This window comes from Centruroides vittatus, unplaced genomic scaffold, assembly GCF_030686945.1.
Source record: "Centruroides vittatus isolate TY-2023 unplaced genomic scaffold, ASM3068694v2 scaffold_3315, whole genome shotgun sequence".
Lineage (NCBI taxonomy): Eukaryota > Metazoa > Arthropoda > Arachnida > Scorpiones > Buthidae > Centruroides > Centruroides vittatus.
Genome location: NW_027122703.1, coordinates 343,279 through 368,569, shown reverse-complemented (window position 1 = coordinate 368,569; position 25,291 = coordinate 343,279). Strand labels below are relative to the sequence as shown.

General features: G+C 28.7%; 1 protein-coding gene across 2 annotated transcripts in view; it reads left to right on the top strand.

Annotated features, from left to right (window-relative positions):
• Positions 1-25,291, top strand: part of HBS1 (translation elongation factor EF-1alpha (GTPase) HBS1) — a 50,817-nt gene that overhangs the window by 13,370 nt on the left and 12,156 nt on the right. Inside the window, exons 3-10 of one of the 2 annotated variants that reach the window (XM_067286422.1) lie at positions 4,829-4,987; positions 6,465-6,596; positions 7,024-7,077; positions 7,973-8,072; positions 14,180-14,344; positions 14,513-14,647; positions 16,098-16,208; positions 24,870-24,982. In XM_067286422.1, coding sequence (XP_067142523.1) covers positions 4,829-4,987; positions 6,465-6,596; positions 7,024-7,077; positions 7,973-8,072; positions 14,180-14,344; positions 14,513-14,647; positions 16,098-16,208; positions 24,870-24,982 — 969 coding nt within the window. Of the gene's footprint in view, positions 1-4,828; positions 4,988-6,464; positions 6,597-7,020; positions 7,078-7,972; positions 8,073-14,179; positions 14,345-14,512; positions 14,648-16,097; positions 16,209-24,869; positions 24,983-25,291 lie in introns of both variants that reach the window. The other variant, XM_067286421.1, reaches the window with a different exon arrangement.

Below are 25,291 nucleotides of genomic sequence, written 5' to 3'. Positions count from 1 at the left end.
CATTACAATGATTATAAACTAAGACTACTCTAAAACTATCTTAGAATCTAAAACAGGAAGATGATGCAGGAAGAGAATAGAGATAAAGTAAGGATAGAAATACCTGGGATATTTCTCTATGCATTTGTATGATGTAGTTCCTTTCATATGAAGAGGGGGTTCACTGGGAAGTCTTTGTACTAAGTTTCACTTTTTTCCTTTGGTGTACTATGTTTGATGCCTTCCTTTTTCTTTGGATAATCTATCGTGCCCTTCAACCACTCCATGAGATGTTGCCTCATCTCATAGGACTCCACTCCTAACACTTGAACAGAAAAGTCTGCCGTCTTCTTCTGGTGGTCCAGAAAAAAAGTGGCCTGCGACTCTTCCTAACATTCCACGTGACTTTCCTTTTCCTTGTTCCCAATGGTTCTCGGAACAGATCCCCCCTTACCTTGACCCAGAAAAGATTAAGAGGAGACAGAAAGTTTCAGAAAAATAAAAGACAAAGAACAAAGAACAGAGGAAATATGTTAGATTTAAAAATATTGTAAATATGGCAGGCAGTCACAGTATGATCTTTAAGACATATTGGCATACCATAGAAGTATGTTCTTATATCTTATAATAATAAAGAAATTTTTGTCTGTCTGTTGGCATTAAATGAGTTTTTATTATAAAATTAAGAATAACAAGCAAAACCACTTTTGACAAATTCAGAATTGTCTTCTTCAGGCAATGAACAATGGAATATAAATACATTACAGTGTTATAATGGAACGATTAAGAGCTATGACGTATTAACCATTTTTTAAATTTACAATGCGTCAACATTTTCGAACAAGTGTAAAATACATTCTAGAAGTGTGCAAATCTTCATTACATTGTGACCACTTTTGAAGCAATAGAATAACAGCACGTGAATATATTTTTTCAAAAGTTTCATATTACCAGATATTGCTGATGAATCTATTTTCGACAAAATATGTGATGAAATGCCCTTTGGTTACTCTACTTATATACCCACGTCGAATAATCTAGAGGATTTTTTTTTTCCACAGTCACTACTACAATAATGATGTAATGTATTGACAAACACAACTGTGCAACAACAATCAAAATATATATATAATTTAATAAAAACAGATGTTTTCTTCCAATGTAAACAGATACTGTCAGGATAGATGAAATAAAAATAAAATCAGATATGTATTCAAAAAATAGAATATAATTAAAAATTCAAACTGTCATATCAAAGAAATTTGTGCATGTGCAGTGTGGAAGTAACAGAGATATAAATAGATTATAATATAAATATATAATGTAATATATAATATAATATATAATATATTACAGTAGAGCGTCGAAAATTGGCGTCAATTGGGGACTGGGGTTGTTCCAATTAGTCATTTGTTCCAATTTCTGACTTTGTACGAAAAAATATATTAACCTGTCCGATGTTCAAATTTTTCTCCGTTGCGTATCGCTTCCTGTTGAATTTTCGTCGATTTTAAGCCTAACGAAAATTTTTATAATAATAATCGAGGCTATCGTATCGTTAAAAATTATTTCTGCATTTTGTACAAACAAAATAAATATATTGAAGAATATAAAAAACATGAAAATTATACTTTAGAAGTAAATTTAGTATCAAAAACGTTCAATTCAGCACGACACAGTCCGACTGAAAATCGTTCCAATTTCCGGCCATTTCAATTACCGACGTTCCAATTAACGACGCTCTACTGTATATATAATGTATATAATATATAATATAATACAAATTATTAAAATATAAAAGATATTAATAGGGAGATTTACTTGAGCTCATATAGTGCTTGCCGTGATCCTGAAATAGAATCCTTCTTCTTCTAATTAACTGCTATCCCTCTTTTGAAGACCATATTTATTTCAATATGTTCAAGGTATTTTAGATGGGCAGGATCATCAGAGTGGTAAGAGAGAGCATGCCGTATCAAATTCAACCTGAATGTCGTCGTCAGCTATGAAAGTTAATGTTATGTTCTATTTCAATGTTAATGTTATAAACACAATCTGTTGTGTGTCCAAGTTGTTAAAACTTTTTCCTGCAATTTTTCTTTGTTGATAGATTTTGATAGATTTTTGGCACCCCATATGTTTTGTATCCTTTAGTTCAAAATTTTCCAAATGGAACTTTTCAAAACCACATTTGGCTCGTTTGAAGTTTAGGACGCTCCATACACATTACAATTTTTTTTACTATTTGTATGGCATTATATCCTTTTTGAAACTCATAAAGCATAATATGCCTGATATGCTTTTTATCTGAAGACACTATAACCTGATTTTATTCAAACAAAATCTGAAGTAAAAAATTTAAAATAAGCCTGTAAATAACGAATACAATCTCACATTATCTATAATATGTTAAATTTCACAACTGTTACAATTAAATCATGGAAGTCTATGGTGTGCAACCAATAAATGCAATTTTCATTTTATTATATAGTATTTACATATTTTATTTATTGCTTTTGTGTTTTAATTTATTATTAGGACACTTAATTTTGTTATGTTTATCTTAAATTATGTGTACTTGCTGTTTTAAGTGTATTGAAATGGGTACTGTTTAGGGTCTGGGAATAGATTCATTAGCTTTCCATTATTTATATTCTTTTTATATCAGAAAATCTGAATTTGCTCTTTGATTTGAAAAAAAGAATATCTATGCTAATTTTGAAAGTTTTGTTTGAAGTACAATTTATATGCCTCAAGGCTTAGATCAGAGTTTCTCAAACTTTTTTGTCTGGTGGCACACTGAAATTATTAAATAAAATTCACGGCACCCCTATTATTATTATTATTATTTTATTTTATTATATTATTATTTTTTGCTTTTTTGCGGTTAGTAATGATATGAAAGATGAAAAGTCTTTGAAAAAAATAAAAGTTTTTTAAAGTAAGTAAGTTTATTTCCAAACAACACAAAAACATTCAAAGCAAAAGTTATTATTATAAAGGTATCTGGTGATAAAATGAGCTCTCAATTTTTTATGATTTACTAGCGCTAATTGATTCCTTAGCTTTGCTACCAGTAACCACTTCTTGATCATTAGAATCTTCACGTTTTCTTTTTTTAATGAAAAAATTATTCATGATATTGAACGACATAATTAACTTCAATATTTTATTATAAAATTTAATTACACCTTAATAATTTATTTTTTCTTGTTGTAAAGAAGAAAAATATTTTTATATGATGCTTTTTCGTTATTGTCTGAACATATAACAATAATAAAAACAATTACTGCATTCAACGCATTTATATTGCACTTCTATTCGCTGCAGGAACAGAAGAACAGACAACTAGTAACTAGTTCGTTTTTTTTTCTAGTATTTACGTATCGCCAATTACCGAGTCACTGAGACAAGTGGCGACGTAACAAGATTAGTAGAAAAAACCAATATTCATTTTTTATAATTGTTTTAATTATTTATTTAATTTAATACTTTAATTCCATTATTTTAAGTAATTTTTAATTTAATTACAGTGGTGCCTCATATAACGTACTTAATCCGTTCCAGGTGCACGCCCGTTAAATGAAACGTCCGTTATACGAAACGCATTTTCGCATAGAAATACATGTTAAAACAGCTAATTCGTTCCGCAGTATAAAATAACTGTACTGTATCATAAAAAAATGAACATGGGGTGAGTTCTTTTATTCCTCCGCGTAACTCTGCGCGAGCGACATCCGTTTAAAAATTCCTGCAGAACGCGTTCCTAAATTCTGATGGGAGTGCACGCCCTCGGACGGCAAAAACGGCCGCTTGTAGCAGTAGTTTACGGTGAAAAGCAACATGGCGTCCTCCATGGTTCAGATAGTTTCGTTTCTGGGTCCATTATGTGGTTTTATGAATGAGAATTTAGAAATTGTGAAAGCGCGAGTTAACGCATGAGGTGCTGTAAGTGTCTTTACGAATTTTTTTCGAGGCTATTTTGAATTCTTTTTCAACAAATAATCCATTTTATGGTTAAATTTTACAATTGGGACCCTTCTTTTGCCTTTTAAAGCTCATATTTAGAAATTATAAATTCCTCCATCACAATACTACCGATAGGGCGGGCGCCGCCATCTTTCTTTCTTTCACCGTCGTTCCTAAATGCCTACAAACAGCAGCGTAGTAGCGGAGACGCAGAGCGACTGCTATTAAAAAACGCACCCATGGAGCAGTCACCAATTATGCCGGAAAGTCCGTTGTTCGCAGCCAGTCCGTTGCTCGAGTTACGTAACAGCCAAACAGAAAGTCCGTTGTTCGCAGCGTCCGTTATTCGAGGCGTACGTTATACGAGGCACCACTGTATTTAAAAATTTTGCGGCACCCTTGTGGCGTACTTGCGGCACTCCAAGGTGCTGCAGCACCCGCTTTGAGAACCACTGGCTTAGATGAACGTTTTTACATGAATATACTGTGAGTCACATATACTGTGTCTCACTTGCAAGTTGGTACAAGTTTGTTTTGTGTTATCTTTTTAATTAAACTACATTTACAGAAATGCTCTGTGAGGTAGTACTGGTAATCCACAAAGCATATTATGTAATCAGTCATTGAGGCACAAATCTTGTACCTTGAAGCATTGAGAAATTTTTAGTTGGAGTTTAGTTTTAGTTGGTTGCACGAGGGGTATGTCATTGAGGTTAGTGTGTTAAACTAAAAATTTTTAAATGTGGATTGAGTATATAAATCAGTTTTTGTCAGGTATAGAATCCCACAAATCCAGTACTAATTAAATAAATGTAATATTACATTTATTATATTTAAATTTAAACGAAGTAACTAACATTGATAAACTTATATTTTTCAGCTGCTCAATTTATGTACGATCGCAATTCAAAATCTCACTCCATGTCTGCATTTTTGAATCCCGAGGATGTAAAAGAACTACAAGAAGAAGAAACCGAGAAAATTTCTAGAACAGACAGTTTTAGTACTCCAAACTCAAAAATTAGTCAAAGTGATCAAGGTATATTTCAGTTTTATATAAAATTTTATAAAGAATAAAATTTATAGTATTTAAAATTGATTTTAAATTTAATTATCTACAACAAGAAAACATGAAACAGTCTTTGAATTTTGGTAGTAACTCATGATATATCCACACGAATCTATAAAATATTGTAGATCAAAGAAAACAAAGCAGAAAACTTCTTAAGATGTTTAATTTTTGCATTTTCTCTAAACTTTCATCGTGATGCTTACCATCATTTACACCCGAACCCTTCAAATATGAGTGTATTCTACAAAGCCACGAAGAAAGATCTAATTTATTTATTTAATTAAATTAATCTACTTTGCTATAACTCAGAGAAGACATGCAGGAATGGATTTATGTAAGGTTACAATTATTTTTTTAAACATGATAGCATACAGTACATTACATCTGAATTAGTGTTGGGTTAATCAAATGATTTTGATAATTGAGCAATTATTATTCGAATGACAGTGACATTATATGTTCAAAATAGGGGCTAATAAACAGAATGGTGTTTCAAGCTCTAGAAAAAAATCAGTTTATTATAACTTGACACCTATTGTATAAAAACTATTGTAAAAAAAACTAGAACACATTTTATCTGTTAATTGATTTAAATATGATGACAAATGTAAACCATTTTACATCCATTTTCTGTACAAAAAGTTTTTCAATAATTATCAATCATATAAGAATTACTAATAATTATACAATAATTTTAAACGTACAGTGGACCCCGATATAACATGTCGGGCAGGAAACAACACCCGCAATATAAGGTGAACTGCGTTATACTGAGCGGCGCGGTGTAACACGGTTCACCTCTTTACTTTAGCAATAATGTCAAGCTTTTCTTTTACTCATCATGCATACAATAATTAAACACTATTCAAAATACATGCAGAAACTCTACATACACAATTACTCAATACGCAGAAACAATAAAATGCGCTATTCACTAACGCCACACGGACCTGTATAAACGTGTTTTAGCTTATTGCGTCGCGAACATCGCCCGTGCTATAATGAAGGTCCCATATCAATTTGTTGCTTTGTAGATATAGAAGTATTAAGAACAATATATTGTTTGGGAATACACATTACATTGTCATAGTTTAGTTGCAGGTGGCTATTTCAAATTTCCATGAAATTTTTGTCTAATAATTACATTTCGGAAATGGAAAATTCAGTTATAGTTAAAAATTTGAAAGGAAAACCATCGAAAAGTTTAGATAACATTATATATACATTGATCTTTTATAAAGAAAAATATTACATTTTATGGCACATATTGGGAATTTTAGTTATTCTTGTTGCTGTTCTCTTGACCAATTGTTTTATCAGATGATTGCAGATTTCAGATTTCCATCAATATTTTTTATTTGGCTTATGAAGAAAGAATTTATTTTTTATTTAACAGTGTTTGTTTTTTTCCCTTATAAAATTTTAATATTAAGTTATTTTACAGTGAAGCTTAATGCTTGTGTGGAAGCTATGCAAAATGTTGTTGGAGAAACTATTCCTGAATCGACATTAAGAACTGCTGCAGTTAATTATAATTACAACTCGGAACTCGCTATTCAAGCTGTGTTATTTCCAAGTAAAAGTTTTAAATTGATGTTTTATTTAGAGTACAAAATAATTTACATTAACGTAAAAACTGAGCATGAGTAGTTTAAAAAGGGCTGTAGAATATAGGTTAAGGTAAATGTAAGTTAACAATTAACATTAAAAGTATATTAAAAAGTCATTAGTAGTGCTTTTGAAATTGTTTAAACATTCACTGTATAAATATACAATTTAAATTTAACATCCTAATTTCTATGCTCCAGATAACATCAGATGTTTTATGAATATACAGTAGGGAAGAAATTGATTTTCATATGTTAGAAATTATAATATATTTAGTTAATAAAAAAGTTATTTAAATATTTCATATTTTTATTATCTAAATATGTAAAAATTATAAATTTATAAAAATTTAAATGAAATTTTAAAATATTTTTATATATATTTTTTTAAAGCAGATGAACCTCCTAAACCACAGAGAATTCCAAGACAAAGAAACCGAGATCGACGAAGTAAGCTATTTGAATATTTTTTCATTTTCTAGGGATATATAAAGGAATTTTTTAAAATTAATTTAATAATTTTGATAAAAAAATGTAGAATTTAATTTACTTAAATATTACCTTCGATATTTTATTTTGGAATTAAAATAACAAAAAAATATTTAAAGTACACACATTTTTTTTCTTTTTTACATTCATTCATTTAAAAAATTGTTTAATAATTATAACTTCTTCCATAATCTTTGTGTGGTTCTGAATTTCTTAGCTTTCTGATGTTAAACAACCTAATTTTTATTTGAATCAATAAATTTAATGCTCACTTATATCTTATTTCACCACAATTTTTTTTTTTTGTTTTTTTAATTAATAAATGTTGGCACCTTGTAATAATTAATAACCCTGTTGGCAGGGAATGATACATGTGTTGGTCAGCAATCATCACTACAGAGAATTATTGCTCACAATTGAATAATCTGACAGTAGTCAGCACTGACAAGGAAAAAAAAAACCAGGTTATGACCATGCCAGACCATACGTATCTTTAATTATTGGACAGAAGTTGAGTTTGGCTGGGGATTTCTTGCTTCATCTTGTTTCACACTTTCCACCATATTGTTCCAGTTGCTTCAGAATAGTTAAATGAAAAAATTTGAGATTTTAGAGGCTATGAAAATCCACCTGAAATGTTCTTTGCAGGAAAACTGGTGGAGATTTTGTGCAGAAAATTATAAAGTTATATTTATTAAAAAGTATTAATGTTTTCAGTAGTACAAAATATTCAATTCTTACAATGTAATGCTGTTGTTGAAATGCGAAATTTTTTTAAAATTTAAATTACAAGAACGGATTAAATTGGTTTGCATTGCCGCAGTTTATTTTGAATTTTGCAAAATTTTCTTTCTAGGTAATAAAGATGAAGAGAAAAAATTATTAGAAGCAGATAATCAAGTAATTACTAAAATTGAAGAAACTCCTAAAAAGGAAGTTAGTAATCAATTTGTACAGTAAGTATGATTTAGTTATTTTGATGATTAATATGATTATTCAAAATAGTATAAATTAAAGGCAATTAAGTTATAATTCATTAAATTAAAATTTTAATATTTTAAATACAGTAGTGCTTAATAGAAATTTTTATAGTTATTACATTAACTAGTCTTGATGTCGTCGGCTTAGGTAACATTAAGATTACAGTTAGAATCAATAAAAGCAAAATTTTCACAGACATTTAAAAGGACGACTGTATAATTTGAAGCTCTTTTAATATGTAATTTATCGGGTATTGTTGTCTGCTACAGTCTTTAACAATAATTAACAATTTAAACTGTTGTAGTGCAAGCAGATAATGATTAAAACTATTAATGTTTTATACTTAAAGCACTGGTTAAGAGTGATGAATGTAACTAATAATGATTGCATGTTATTAGCCACATGTTGAGACTGATAATACAAACACACTTAAAAATGTCTATTTATTTAAAGGCAATATTAATAAAAACCAAATTCTGAATGCAATAAGTAGTGTCTACTGTACTTTTTGACACTATAGTAATACCTCGGTTTTTGTTGATTTTGCTTTTCGTCGATTTTTTCAAGAAAAATTTGTCTCGGTTTTCATCGATTGCCTCGGATTTCATCGGCTTGCTCAAATGACCTCACTGCTAATTTTGCAAAAACAAAAAGCGACCCATGCATTTTCTGCGCAGTGTGGTGTTATTTCTCATTGTGTGAACATTACCCCGCAACGGCTCACCATTGGCCAACAGTTTCATGAACACTGGGGAGTTCGGTTGTGGGTTCGTGCTTCGCCAGGGCGGGCTGACCACGTGAAGTTTTCTCCATGTCTGTAACGCCTGAATAGAGGTCAGTTACCCTTAAACAGATTTTCCGGAAGGCATTATTCCCCTCATTATCCTTATTCGCATACAACTACTATTACATGACAATTACATCACACTTTACCACAGGGCGATATAGGCTAGAACCTCATGTCTAACTAGCTTCTACAAGACATTACCCTGCTTGTCTAGCCAAACAATTCCTTTGTTTTCATCTTAATGCTAATTATCTTATCTTTAATCTTAATGTTTTTATCTTTATGCTAATTAGTCTTTTATGTTAATTTCTTATTGCTTTTAGTATTTAGCACTGTATTAATTCTCTATAAAATGTATTTTTGGTATGTATTTTGGAGTGTCTAGAATGAATTAATTGGATTTACATTGATTTATATCAAAATAATTGCTTCAGTTTTTGTCGATTTCGGATTTTGCTGATTGTTTTCGGACGGATTATCGACGAAAACCAAGGTATCACTGTACTTATTGCATTCAGAAATTGCTGCTTTTAGGATTCTTAAAAAATAGAAAAATAGAAAAATGATACTTGAATTATATTGTTTGTATTCAGAAGAAAGACATTTGATGACATAAGTCCTATTGTAATCTTGAGCTAATTTTACTATCATTTTAAGGAATAAGTTATATAAATTACTTAATGTTGTGGTTAAAGTAACTCTTTCAATAGCTTTATCATCTAAATTTAAATATTTGTTCCATTTGAAAACATTTTAATTGTTTTATTTCTCTTTGAAATACACAGTAGTGTTTTATCAATGTTTGTAGTGGATAAATAATGCAATACTGATGGAGAATTAAAATTGAATATAAAATAAAATATGGAAAAGACAAAAATACATTAGAAAAAGCCAACTGATGAAAGGTAGTAATAGACCTGAAATGTACATATTGGTTTAATAAATCTCATAGTGAACTTTCCAACTAAAAAAACTGTTTTGATAAGTCCTTTTAAATAATAGCAAATTCAAACTTAATAGCTATTAAGAATATTAATTAATTATAAAATAGGACATAAAGCAAATAATAAAACTTAAGATTCTTTGAGTCCTGAACACCTTTATTTTTTAAAAAACAAGTTTCTTTTACTTTGTCATTCATCATTTTCTTTTCTAGTACTCCCTCTGCACAAACAAATAGTATATTGAGATTATTCATAAAAATGCAATAATTAAAGAATTTAATTATTGCATTTTTATGAATAAAGTTGAATTTTGTGTGTGCGCATAGTTAGTTTAAGTTATATAATTACATACAGTCAGACATCGAGTTTCGAACAATTCAGTTTACAAACAAAACGTTGAATGCCATACAAAAACACACTTACGTAAAAACCAGAAAACCGGAGTGGTTGATATTAGGGTCACTAATGTTTTCGTAGCCCCGTCTGGCTCTTCTTCAGGCTTTGTAGTAATAGGGCTACGAAAACGTTAGCGACCCTAATATCAACCACTCCGGTTATCTGGTTTTTACGTAAGTGTGTTTTTTATATTGAATCTTGGTGTGTAAAGACGATTGCTTGTATGCCATATTTGCTCCAGTTGCCAAATAACCTACTTGACAAGAGTTGGCTATTGATTAGAGAAAGACACATTGTCAACTCCTTATACATCCTATATTAAAGAGTTGACAACCCGACCACTGATTCAGAAGTTAGTGGCACCAATATAGCCTCGCAGGACATGAACCATTGATGACATTGTTGTTCAAATTATATTTCAATGAGCATGTGGGTAAGATACTACTACCATTTTTGGTATGCATTGCAATTGAATTTAAATCAAATTAATTAATAAAAACCATGTTAATTGACATTCATGTAATGTAAAAGACATCCACAAATCTGTGTTTTAAAGTTTAACTCAAATTAAATTACAAAAATGTGCTATAAATAGAGATGCAATATATTAATATTAAATACAATATTAATACACTTTTGTTAAGTGATGGTTTCTGTTTTGGTTGGCAGTGGTGGTACATTTTGCTTTTAGATATATATTTATATATATATAATGTTATATTGCATTTGTAGGCATTTTTATGCACGAAATAAAGCTAAAAAGATTTTAAAAAGGGGGCGGCTTTGTTTCGATAGTTGGGAACAGATTAATCCATTTTATATTGTTTCTTATATGGGAAAATTTATTTCAGTTTGAATACAAATTGGTTTTCAAACAACTTTTAGGAACAGTTAAGTTCAAAAACCAAGGTTTTGACTGTATATAGGGTGGTTTTCTTTTCAAGCTCCGATGGTCAATAAAACAAAGACAAGTGTAAATAACTAAATGAATTTATAACAAAAGTTAGGTACAAACATGGTTTTACTTTTCAACCATGAAGATTGAGGAATTTGTCATATCTGTGGACGAGCGTTTTCATCCCCTTGTCATAGAATGTTGCCGCCAGTGAATTGAGATGGCCTTAACGATGTTGTTTTGAAGATAGTCATTAGTTCGTTAGTCACATTTTCAGTTCAGAAAAGATGGAAGTCTTCACAGATTAAAAAGTTTTAAGCTGGGTGGAAGTCTTTGCCACCTTTAAACACCCAGCATATAGCCCCGATTTAGCGCCGAGCGACTTCCACCTCTTTCCCGAACAGGAAAAGTGGCTAAGAGGGCAGAGGTTTGAGACTAATGATGATCTTCAAAAAAATGTTAGGGCCCATCTCGAGTCATTGGCGGCAAAATTCTATGACAAGGGGATGGAAAAGCTCGTCCACAGATATGACAAATGCCTCAATCTTCACGGTTGATTATGTTGAAAAGTAAACAAGTCTGTACCTAACTTTTGGTAATAAATTCATTTTGTTATTTACACTTGTCTTTCTTTATGGACCATCAGAGCTTGAAGAAAACAGCCTATGTATAATTAAAATAATTAATTTTTGACTTTAGAAATTGTATAAATTATTTTTTTTTAAACAAATCTCCAATTTGTAGAAGTCACTAAATATATTGTAAAAATTAATTTAATTATTTGTCAATAATTGCTTAAACTACATAATTATTATATATTATAATATATATAAGTATTATTAAAATATTACATCATCAGTCCATTGTTTCATATTTTTCAAGGTAACCTGCATAATAAAAATCTAGTTACCTTGATTTTTATTATTAAAAACTCAGCTTTTTGTTTATGATAATTTACTGAACATCTTTTGTCCTAGTTAATTCTTGATGAATTAATGTCATATACAAGTTTATTTATTTTTTTGGTTTGTTGGATTTGAATCCATTATTTGGGATGGTCATATGATTGAGAGAACTAAAGCATGCGCTTTGATTGATCCAGATTCAAATCTGGATTAAATCTCCAGAAATTTTCACTGGTAGTATGATCCAGGTATATTGGGTTTCTCACTCGTCGTCGACTGCTCTGTTGCGACTGGTCAACCTATAATGATTAAAAGTTTTGTTCTTAATGTCCATAGAAAACCAGGAAAAAATTTTTAAAATTTAAAAATTTTAATTTCTTGAAGATTTCATTGTACATTTATTATTTTGCATTTTGATTTACTAAATAGAAATGAATTATTTTAAAAATTAAAATTATAATTTTTCAAAAATCAAGAATTACCATAATAGTATTGATTTACGGATATTTTAAAACTAATTTATATTAACATTTATATTATAATTGTCCTAAAAATTATTATGGTATAGTAATCTAGTTTTATCATAATTAGGATTCAAATGTCTTAAATATATATCGGGAAATCTTGAAAAATACCTGTTTTTAAACAATATTTTATAAACTTATTTATTACATTTATTTAAAAGTTTTTTATCATTATCATTTTTTTAATTTAGAAGTGATCTATTTCATGAAAACTAAATATTTTTCCTTTAGGAGATAAAATTTTTAAACAATGAACAAACTTATTTAATCTCATTCTGATTTGTTTGACCTAATTAATTGAACATCCAAGATAATTAACTTGTCACTTGTGATAAATATTGCAAATATTTTTTAAGATAACAATTGATATCAATGAATGTCATTACCTTATTTGTATATTTTACCATAATTAATTGGAAAGAATATTTACAAAATTTAAAATTTGTAAGAAATATGAATACATTGGAAATTGATTGTTTAAATATTAAATTATGAGATTGTAATTAATATAAGTATTCTTTATTTATTGTACAGTACAGTATTGTACATTATTATTATTATTATAAATAATTAATAAAGATTTTTTGTAGAATTGATACAGAAACAAATAAAATTATTTTAATTTCTTTGTTTTCCTTTCAGTCATTATTTTAGCTAATTTCTAATCAAAATTATAACCATTTACTATATCCATAACAGCAGTTGATGTATTCTTACCTTTTGTGTTTCATATTAATCTTTATCACTTACTTTTTTTTATTTTAAGCAAACACATCTCATTTGAATCTTGTAACCTATTTTTTTATATCCTTTATCTTATTTAAAATATTTATTATATTCTTTTTTGTAGCCTTTTTGTATTGTTTCTCTTTATTTCTTTTTCCTCTCTTTCTGTTTTTATAATTATAAAGGGTGTTTTGCTTTTTAACACTATGTCAATGATTTTCTGCAGACAATGAGATATTGTACTAAGCTTAATGTGAGCAACAATTTTCAGATTCAATGATTATAAAATTAAGGTACAGTTTTATCAATACTCAACTAATCAAGGTTATATTTTGATTGTCTTGATAAGTTTTACACTTTACACTGTTGTTTTTGGAAAAAGTATTGCTAATTTAAACAAATCGCTAATCAAAATCCATAAAACTTTTATAGTGTAGGAATCAAATAGAATTAATTATATATTTAATTTTTAAACTGCAGTTTATCCTCAGTTCCTTTATATTAGAAAAGTTTGAAATGTTACTATTATGAAGAAATGTATTTGGCTCCTGCTTTATGTAACTTCTATTGCTTTCGATCTGACATCTGCATACTACTTTCTATAATTGTATCTAACTTCCAATATCAAAATTTTAATAAGATTGATGGATATGCTGTAACACTCTGTCTACATGTAAATTTGTCTCGTATTATAGTATAAACAAACAAAATTATTACCTAAAACTGAAATACTTTAAAATAATTTAAATTTATTAAAATATATATACATAAATTTAAATTATACTGTATTATCATGATAGATATAATAGCAATATATTAATAAGTTCAATAGTGAGTGATCTATAACCATAAATTTAAAAATATTAGTTATTACATTAAACAGTATTAATTATTTTAATATATAGAATGAATACTCCTAAAGATGAAAATGAGAAAAACCATGTTTCCACCTCTATACAAACATCTAAAATCTGTGAAGCGGATAGCATATTGCTGGAGAAGGAAAAATTAGACGTCATTACGGAAACCTCGGCTACGACAAACGAAGTGATACCCGTCCAAAAGCCTAAGTGTGTTGCACAAAATTATATTTCAGTAAGAGTATTATTTGTTCTTGTTAAGTAAATCTTCATTTTGTAAAAGTTTCATAAATTACTGTAATAAAGGTTATGTACATTATTTGTCGTATTAATAAATACAATGATATTAAATCAGAATTAATAAGATGGATTTTTTAGGTCGAAGAAAAACGAAAAAGATATATTACTCGAATATCAAAAAGAACGAGGTGGCGAAAAATCATTAATCAACATGGTAGTTATTGGTCATGTGGATGCGGGAAAAAGTACTCTTATGGGACATTTATTGTACAGGTATTATCAGTAACTATTAATTAATCTTGCAAACTCAAACTGCTTTTTTTCATATATTGTGAGTTTTCTCAAGACTATTTTTACATAATAAAATCAATCAAATTAGACTGACTGATTTTATTAGTTTGAAAATTGTTTTATTTTATTATTAGTATCTTTTGAGGTTTTATTTTTTTAAGAAAATTATGTATGTAAAAGTGTAAAATACTTTAATCAAAACAGTTTCTTATTTTGTTTTATAAAGTAAAATTGACAAAATTTCTAATTTAACAATGCTTAAAGATATATAATAAGAATAAAGCACAGTTTACAAATACATTTTAACATTTTAGAATGTTTATATTAGTAGAAGAATTTGAAATATTATGAAATTTGGTAGATATAAATTTATTTAAACGTTAATTAAAATCAAATTTGTTATATCGTTAAAACTTTGCTTATTTTAACTATTAATGTTGCAATAATAATGTAGTAAGTATATTTGTGAAGATAAAATATGATAGCTTTTTGAGCCATTGTGAAAATTATGACATTGTCACAATGCCTGGTTGCAATTTTTATTCAATTATATTTTAAATTAAATAAATTTAAAAATATATACCCTCAATTTTAGTAAGGTCTTGCCTCTGTATGTAATACTTTCCCTGATAACAATAGAGTCATGCCAGTCATATATCTAAGTCCATTCTTGAGAATTTTAAAATTGAAATTATGTGACTTCCATTCCAGATTGGAAGTTTGTATTAGTTAATTGGAGCATCCTGCCTCTGAGATTTCCATATCTGGTCTTGACTTTCATTTATCTAACTCTATTATCGTAATTAAGGAAGATGGACAGTCGGTGAGAATTTATAGGTCTGCAATTTTCAAATTGCAGACCTATAAATTCTCGCTGGTACATTCATTGGAATATGCCTGATAATCTAATGGAAATGATGAAAGCTGAATAATGGAGATGTTGAATGGCTAAAATATACTATGCAAATGAATCTTCATTTTTCAAGCATTATTTATTTTTTCCTAAACCTGCTGTTATCATCATCAGAAGTGTCAAAAAACTCATTTTATAACTTTACATATTCAACTACAGATATGCAGTATATATAAAATCTCTTACTAATATGTAGACCATTTAAGTTTTGACTTATTCACCAACAGCTAGAGTATAATTTGAACAGTGAAGAATGAAAAATGGAAAATAGCCCGTACAATGTTACTTTTTGAAAGAAATTTAAACTTTTATTGTGTAAAATAAAATATTATAGTTAGCATGATGCTTTAAGCAAACAAACAGCTTTTTGATTAACATAGCAGCGGTGTTACAAAATTCTTAAAAATCGGATTTGTTTTTCATTTCCGACATTCTGTTAGATACTAAACTTATAAATGTATTTAAATTATGGAAAATATATTGAATACATTTAATAAATAATATGCTTTTTTGTTTCAGATTAAATTTTGTTGGAAAGAAAACAATTCACAAATACGAACAGGAATCAAAGAAATTGGGCAAAGCTTCATTTGTTTATGCCTGGGTTTTAGATGAAACCAATGAAGAAAGGTAAGTTATTTCTTTTTTTTTTCAATGATAAAAATCTTGATATCAGTGTCATACTTTGTTCACAATTTTAGTCCATGTTATTAGCTTATGCTATATAGAATGGAAACTGTTGTTTATTTTATTAACAACATTAACAGGCCATGAAGAAAATACAAAATAAGTAAATATCCATTCAATTAATAAACATATATTTAAAAACTGAAATTAAAAATGATTAAATTTTTTTTATTAATTATATGTTTAATAATTGAATTGAATGGTTATTTATTTATTTTTAATGTTCTTCATAAAATTTTTCTATAATGTCTGTTAGTATTATTAATTATAAACTAAATATATAGTTAAAAAAAATAAAATAATAAAAATAACTTTAATATTTTTCAAATAATGTAAATTTTTTATGAAAGTGTCTCAATATTTAGTATTTGTGTGTGGTGTGTGCAGTGGTGAGGCGCTTTGTTGATTTAAATTTTAACTCAACGTTTTTGTTTGTTGATGTTTTTTCCGTCATTAAACTTGTTACTCATATTGTTGATTATGGCCGGTGTAGAAAGTAATCCTGGTCCGTTGCAACATTCTCCTCCCGGTTTAAGCCAAATAGATATGCAAAAGAAGGGGCGTGGACGTCCTAGAAAGGCACTTGCGCATAGTTCTGATAACACTAGTCATTTAATTGAAATTGAAGACGATTTAATTGATGAAAAAATAAAAGAAAATAAAGAGACGACGAGAAAATCTATGATTGTTGATTACTTTGAATTATCAGATCAGGTCGCTCAAACTTGTGAAATTGAACCAGAGTATTCTTTAAAATCAATTTACGAGCTAATACAGAGTAAATTTGAGTCATTAACTCAGGAAATCGGCGCTATCAAACAGGAAATAAGTCGTATACAGCAAGAAAATATTAAAATTAAAGAAGATATGAAAGCCATCAATCAGAAGATTCTCACAGGCGAAGATAATACGAAGGCTGTTCTGCATTTAAAAGGTACATTTGAATTCCAATTGGACAGTATTCTTAATGGTAACAATAACAAAAATCTGATAGTGATAAATTTTCCTTTTAAATCGAACGATAGATTAAAGGAATTTTGTGAATTCATTGAGTTAGAGCTTAATCTAAAAAACATAGAAATTGATGAATTAATTCCATTGGGAAAAGGCAACGTAAATAATCAGATAGTGAAAATAGTCCTAGCATCGGTTAAAGACAGAAATCTTATTCTCAAACAATTTTGGCAGAAAAAACCTAATTTTGAAAAAGAAATTACTAAAACTATCATGAAGTCAGATTTATGTTATAGATCTAGAGTTAGAAGAAAACATCTTATTAGTAAAATTAAAACAGAATTTTCTGCTGATACCAAATTAATGGTGAAAGACGATTACTTTATAAAAAAACACCTCAAATATTCTTTAGATTTGAATACTAACGAAATTATTCCAATTGATCATTTTTTAGTCCATGCAAATTAGATGAGAATAATTGCAAATCATGTTCTAATAGTCAACATTTAACAATAATAAATTGGATCAGCCAAGGACTCAAAAATAAAATATCACAATTAAATATCTTTAATTCAAAGCACGATCCGGATATTACCGCAATTACCGAAACCTGGATAACTTCAGAATCAATTTATAACTTAAACTTCTTCGAAAATTATACATTGGTATCAACTTTAGCAAAAAAACAAATAGGCCCAGGCCGTCCAAGTGGAGGCCTGTGTTTATTAATAAAAAAAGGTCTTTGTAAAATTCTACAGACAAAAAAATCTAACAACTTCATTTTGCTTCTTATTCAATTCATGAAACCAACTCTAAATAACACTACGAATAACCTAATAAACTTGATGCTCATATATATTCCACCTGAAGACATATCAACATTGAATGAAATATCTAAACAAATAGAACTTTGGCATTATACGACTCCTTACTACATACTAGTCGGCGACTTCAACGCGAGAATTGCAGAGGTGATGGACTCTGAATATACCGGTAACAACTTTTTAATACAAAATATCCGTCAATCAAAAGATAAGCACTTAAATAACCTCGGTCAAAAGCTAATTGAAATAATAAAAAATCTCAAAATGTATATAATTAATGGACGGATTAAGAACGATATTCCTGCAGAATATACCTGCTTAACTCACAATGGAAGATCAACTATTGATTACACGATATGTTCGGAGTTATTATTGGATTATTGCTTGCGATTTGATGTTCTTGATCTTGATATTTCGGATCACCTTCCTACAAAAACAACTTTTTTATTCTTCTTGGAAAAAAATTCTAAAAATACCTTGGATAGAAAAATAAGTATACAATATAAACTAAATAGATACGCTAATGAATTTGAAAATCGATTTGATAACATCCCGAAAATTACAGAATGCAACAGCGATGAAATATATAACTTAATGATAAATATAATGAATAATTACATAATTGTGGATAGCGACAGAAAGAAACCTCACAAAGAACCTGGACAGGGATGGTTCGATTACGACTGCTATAATATGAAAAAGGAAAAACTAGCAAAACTAAAAACGTTCAGAAAATATTCAAATGAAACTAACTTTAACAAATATAAGGATGCTAAACGAATGTATAATAACTTAATTAAGACAAAAAAGAAAAACTATTTTAGAAAGCTCGAACTAAATCTAATTCAATGTAATAAGGACAATAAATTTTTTTGGTCCACTGTAAGGAAATACCGACCTAAACCTTATATAAACGAAATCCCTTCAATTATTGACTTCGATACCTGGAAAAATTTTTTTCAGCGTTATCCAAGTATTCATTTAAAACCTCTAACAATAAATAATGCTAAAGCTTACGACGAATATCTAGATGCTGACTTTACAATCGAAGAATTAAATGATGCAATTCAAAAAACCAAAAGCCACACAGCTTCAGGCCATGATAATATTCCCACGAAATTTTTAAAATTAATGTCTAACAGCTCTAGATCAAAATTACTTCATTTATATAATACTATGTATAAAACATCTACCTTTCCCGAATCTTGGAATACAGTTAATCTAACCATGATTTATAAAAAGGGTGACAAATCATCTCCAAATAACTATAGGCCTATTGCATTGCTATCGTTAAGAAAATGTTTTACCTCCATAATAGCAAATAGATTTCAGCAATGGACTAAAACTAACGAATTAGAAGCTAAATTTCAATACGCCTTCACAAAAAACAAAGGAACAGAATCTGCTATATTTATCTTATTAATGATAATTCAACTGCATCTCTTAAAAAAACACAGGAAAGTCTACGCCGCATTTATAGACATTAAAAAAGCTTTTGACTCAATCTACACTCCGTTATTAATAAATAAATTAAAAGCTAGTGGTGCAAGTGTTAAATTCACTTCTTCAATAAAACAGTTATATGGAAATTATACCATTAGAATTAAACAAGGTAATTCGATATCTCCATCTTTAAATCTTTCACGTGGTGTACTTCAGGGAGATCCTCTGTCACCATATTTGTTTAATTTTTATCTAAGAGATATTGATCAACTTTTTAATCATTCCTCAGACGGCATTGAAATAAACAATACTTCTTTTCATTACATCCTTTTCGCCGACGATCTAGTAATTTTGGCTCCAAATAAAATATCTCTACAACGCAAAATCAATCAACTCAATCATTATTTCAACTCAATTTACCTCGAAATAAATCCTACAAAAACCAACATTGTCATTTTTCGTAAAAACAAAAAATTAGCTAATAAGGACTTGAAAATTTATCATGAAAACACTCTATTACAAATAACTAATGAAGTCAAATATTTAGGAGTGGAATTTGATTGGAACTTAACCTTTAAACATCAAGTGTCAAAATTAAATGTCAGGGTCAAAAAGGCAATTGACAACCTCTTATTTTTATGTTCAACAATGAAAACGTCAAATTTAAACATTCATCTTAAACTTTATAATACTGCAATAAGCCCTATCATTTATTATGCCAGTCCAATTTGGGGCTTGGATTATATTTACAGTCTTGAATCTCTGCATATTTATTTCCTACGTAAATTGTTACAACTAGAAAATACTATACCTGGATATGCCATTCGACACGAAACATCACGCTCCTGGATCTTTCCTCAATTGTTAAAAAGAATAATAAAATTTTACTACAGACTTAAATATAAAAGTGATGACAATATTAAACTATTATACCAAGAAATGGTAAAACAAAGTAAAAACAACAATAATAAACAGTTATGGCAATATAAAATTCGAAGAATATTAAATTCTTTTGGAATATCGGAACTATTGTTTACAGACTCAGTTCAGGACTGGAAATATGGTTACTCTCTTTTGATGAATTCTGCTATCGCTCAATCAATCAATAAAGATCAACTTTCCTTAACCCAAAGCAATTATCATCCCTGGTACACCAATATCTTAAATATTCCTTCGTTCCAACCTTATATATGGCTACCAGTAGACCTGAATGTAAAACGATTAATAATTCAACTACGCCTAAATAAATACTCGCTTTTTATTAATAACACTTATATAAATCTTTCAAATAAATACTGCCTGCTATGTCAACAAGAGGACTTCTCGGTGCTTCACCTTCTACAAAACTGTCAACCCTTGAATAATATACGAGAAAAATGCAATATCAAAAATATATGCTGTTTAAAATCACCTATTGACTTCAAAAATAAATTAAACAACATTAATAAAAAAGATGCCTATAAAATTTTTAATTTTTTTGTAAAATTTACTGAGAAAATTCTCTGTACTATTTAACCATTGGTTTACCAACACAACTTTGAATTCTAGAAAACGAATTATTAAGACAATTTGCATTTTTTTGAGTTGTTTAAAACATCAACTAATGTTATGTTGGTGAGTCATGTAGACTTACTGATTTATTTTTCTATATTATGTCTCTTACTATATAATTACATAAAATAAAATGTAATATTATATTACTATATGTATACCCCCCAAAATAGGGGAAATTCCCTTGGAAATAAAGAATTATAATATTTAGTATTTGTGTATTTGTATCAACATTTGTATATAAGTTACCCTTTAACTTATATTCAAATATCTAAAAATTAGTTAATTGTTAAAATCCAAAACTTCTTTACCAACTGTTTTATCTCATATAAACTATGAAGATCTTTAACATTCTGACAATTTCTCACCTTTTGTCAACACCATCTGCAGATGATGATGATGATGATAACAGAAAATAAGAAATTGTTGGAAGGTTAAAGATCCTTACTGTCAAAAAGATGAAATATGTGACGCTGATGTGGGTTATTGAATCAAAATGCATTTATCACAATAAAGATATTGAAGATAAGTAAATTAGTTTTTATTTGGTTATTCTTTTATGTCCCTTTTAAAATAGTTTTATCTTGGATAAACAGTTGGTAAAGAAGTTTTGGATTTTAACAACTATCTAATTTTTAGATATAAACATAATAACCAATTGAGATTTTTAAAAAGTTTGTTATACCTTATTACTTTTTAGTGATTTTATATACAAATGTTGATTTATGTTGAGGATTTGTCTCGGCTCAGTTGTGTCTACAAAGTAATACAAAACATTAAAATTAATACTCTACAAATTCTTTATATATGTTAGTCAGAACCCGTTTTTAGTTAGAACGCGTTGTAACTAGTTGAAACTAGTTTACACTGGATGTCTTTGTTAAAACCCGTTTTGTCTAGTTAAAACTAGTTTTAACTCAAATTCATTTTTGACTAGCAGTTAATTCTAGTTTTAACTAGACAAAACAGGTTTAGCAGTAAATTAACTAGACAAAACCCATTTTGTTTAGTTAATTTACTGCTGTACATGTTTTGATTTTAGATAAAACTAGTTTTAACTTTTAACATTAGTTAAAACTAATTTTAGCTACATAAATATGTTTGGGGGAAATAAAGTTATGTATAGTGATTTGGGGGAAGATGCCTAACATTATGCTTATGAAGGAAATGATAGCGATAATTTGGGTTTTGGAGGCCTCTAACGAAAATATCATATTCTTGAGCATGTTTTTTCAAATAAAACTTTGGAGTATATGAAAAATAATCGTATATTGTGTTTGCAATGACGACTTTTTTACTGTCTGGCATTTTAGGCATCTCGCCCTAAGTATCCGGGTGAGATGCCAAATGCCATTAGGGTAAGATAACAAATATAATTGCAGAAAATTAATTTTCGAATATCTTAACCAAATTTAATTTATTGCATATGTAGTACAAAGTACTTCATGGTAAGTATAACAGCGCAGTATAAGTATTGTTAAGTTTCTGCCCGTTCTAACATGCTCTATAGCTAGCTGAAAGCTTTTTTCAGTTGAAAAACCTTTTTGAGAAGTCCTTATATAATTTCTATGCATATCCTGCAATAAAACGAGAAAACAAAAATTTATTAAAAATAGGCATATTGGAATTCAATTAACAAAAAATAGGCATGTTACCCTATGAAAAATGGGCATCTTTTCCATTTGTCAGGGTAAGATGCCTATGTTGTACGTGTTCTAGCATGTCCATCCGATCGGGATCGGTGGTAGCTCACAATGGAAACTTTAGAACCTTAATTACATCACACATTAATTTCGCAATTTTTAATAAATCCTATTTTAACTTTTAGTTTTAAAATGCTTCTAGAAACATTTCACAAACACAAGATAAGAACGAAGTTTTTGTTATTCTTCTCAGATGTAGAAAATGAGGTAACGGTAGCCAACTACAGCTTTCCGCACTCAATATTGGCCCAATGATTCATTATACAAACACATGACAATATCTGACGTCACCATTTGAAAATATCAAAAAGTAGGCATCTTCCTTCGCTTACCATCTTACCTCGAATCACTCTATATGTTGCAGTCAAAACCAGTTTTTAGTTAGGATGCATTTTAACTAGTTTATACTGGATGTCTTTGTTAAAACCCGTTTTGTCTAGTTAACACTAGAATTTACTGCTAGCCAAGAATGAATTTGAGTTAAAACTAGTTTTAACTAGACGAAACAGGTTTTAACAAAGACATCCAGTATAAACTGGTTTCAACTAGTTAAAACACGTTCTAACTAAAAACAGGTTTTGACTGTAACATATACATTAGCTTTATACAGTAGAGGTTATAGAAAGTGCATCTATGACAGTGATGTCCAAATTTCTTTGACTGTGTTCACCTAAGATGAAAATAATTATAAGTTGTACCCCTATAATATAATAAAATTTGCTAAATTTCCACTATAAATACATAATTCCTGGTAAGTTTTCCGCTACCTGCAATTTGAATTTTTCTGTGTATGAGTCTATCTCTTTCAGGACACACACACAGTATTTTGAAGGGAAACTTGGCATATCCCACGTATCACTTAGCATACTCCACTTTGGAGACCACTTATCTGTGATATATAATAAAAAGCATTTAATAGATGTGTAAAGTAGCAAATGTAAGCTGTGATTGCAATTTTGTAATGATCGCATATGCTGTTAAAATATAGAGAATAAACCAAAAATGCAATTTATTACATATAATAGTAAATTGAATGTAAGTTTTGTTTCATACCACAGCTTCACCAATACTGCTAATGAGCATTACTGAAAGAACATGTTGTTCACAGCATAAATAAATAACATAAGTAATGGAAAACCACAAACAGTTATTTTTCATTTAGTAGGATCCTAATACTTCATAGCACTCTGGTGTAGAATGGATGAGATTCTTTAAGTATTTTATACCAAGCTTGTGATACTAACTCATATACAATTCTGCACTTGCTATTTATTTTCAGACATCTTCTCTCAAAATTTTGTGTCCATGATATGCCAGCAGTTCTCAATAACTTAGTGTTGATCAGAACTATTATTTAGTCAGCTTAGGCATTTGATCTGGATCTCTTGTGCAAATTATTGTTTAGGTAAAAAAAAATGTCTACATCAGTTTAAGTGCTGATAATCCTAAAAAAATGATAAAGAAAAGACGTATTATACTTACCATCTTGGTGCAATGACATGATATAGAGTTGTCTTGGAAAATGCAGGATTTCAGTTCAGATTTTGTTTCTTGATTGTTGGAGGTGGCGTGGTAGATAAGATTTTTTTGTAATGTGCTGCATTCACAGACCCATATATAAAGTACAGGCTGGTTGAAACCTTTATTGGATATGCATTCTTACACCATTTGACTCATCAGAAGCTTTACGGCCTCACCTTCTGTATGTTTGATATAGAATTTGTTCTCAGATCTGTGCAGATTAAATTTGGATTTATCTAAAAACAAAATGAAATCCCATAATTGTTAATCCTGTATATCCTGGTCTAATTTTTTAAAATTTCAAATTCAAAAATGTTTTTACTACAATTTATTAGTCTCATGGCAAATTTGTGGTTTATATGTACTGGTACAATGTGTTTATCTTCTACAAAAGCATGGTTTGATGTTGTGATAAATAAAGCATTTTTTTCATCATTTGCTTTAAAAAATTTAAATAAATATCTTTCTGAATAAACTGTAAATATTGATTAACGTTAAGAAACTGTTCATAAATGAATATTTTTAATAATTTAATGTAATTCTTATATGAAATAATATAATTCCATATCACCATCAAACTTCCACTTAGTATTTTTATTTATTTGTAGGACACGTGGAATTACAATGGATGTAGCTCAATCACGATTTGAAACAACACATCATGTTATTACATTATTAGATGCTCCAGGTCATAAAGATTTTATTCCAAACATGATTACAGGTAATTTTTTGAATGTAGTTAGGTAAATACTTTAATTTTTGCAAATTTCTTTCCTGTTAAGTAATGAAGAATGTAGTTGTTAATAGGATTTAAAAAAAAATTTAATTGAATATTTGTAAATGCTTGAAATCACATTGTGTTATAATAACATTTCATTTTTGAAAATTTTTATTTTAGAAAATAATTTATCATTTGTGTTCAAGGTAGTTTTGGTAAATGTAAATTGTTATCTTAAGGCAATTTTGTTAACTTGTCACAAACCTGTTCATTGCATCAAATATCAATAAAAGATACTTAATGAAAAGTTGT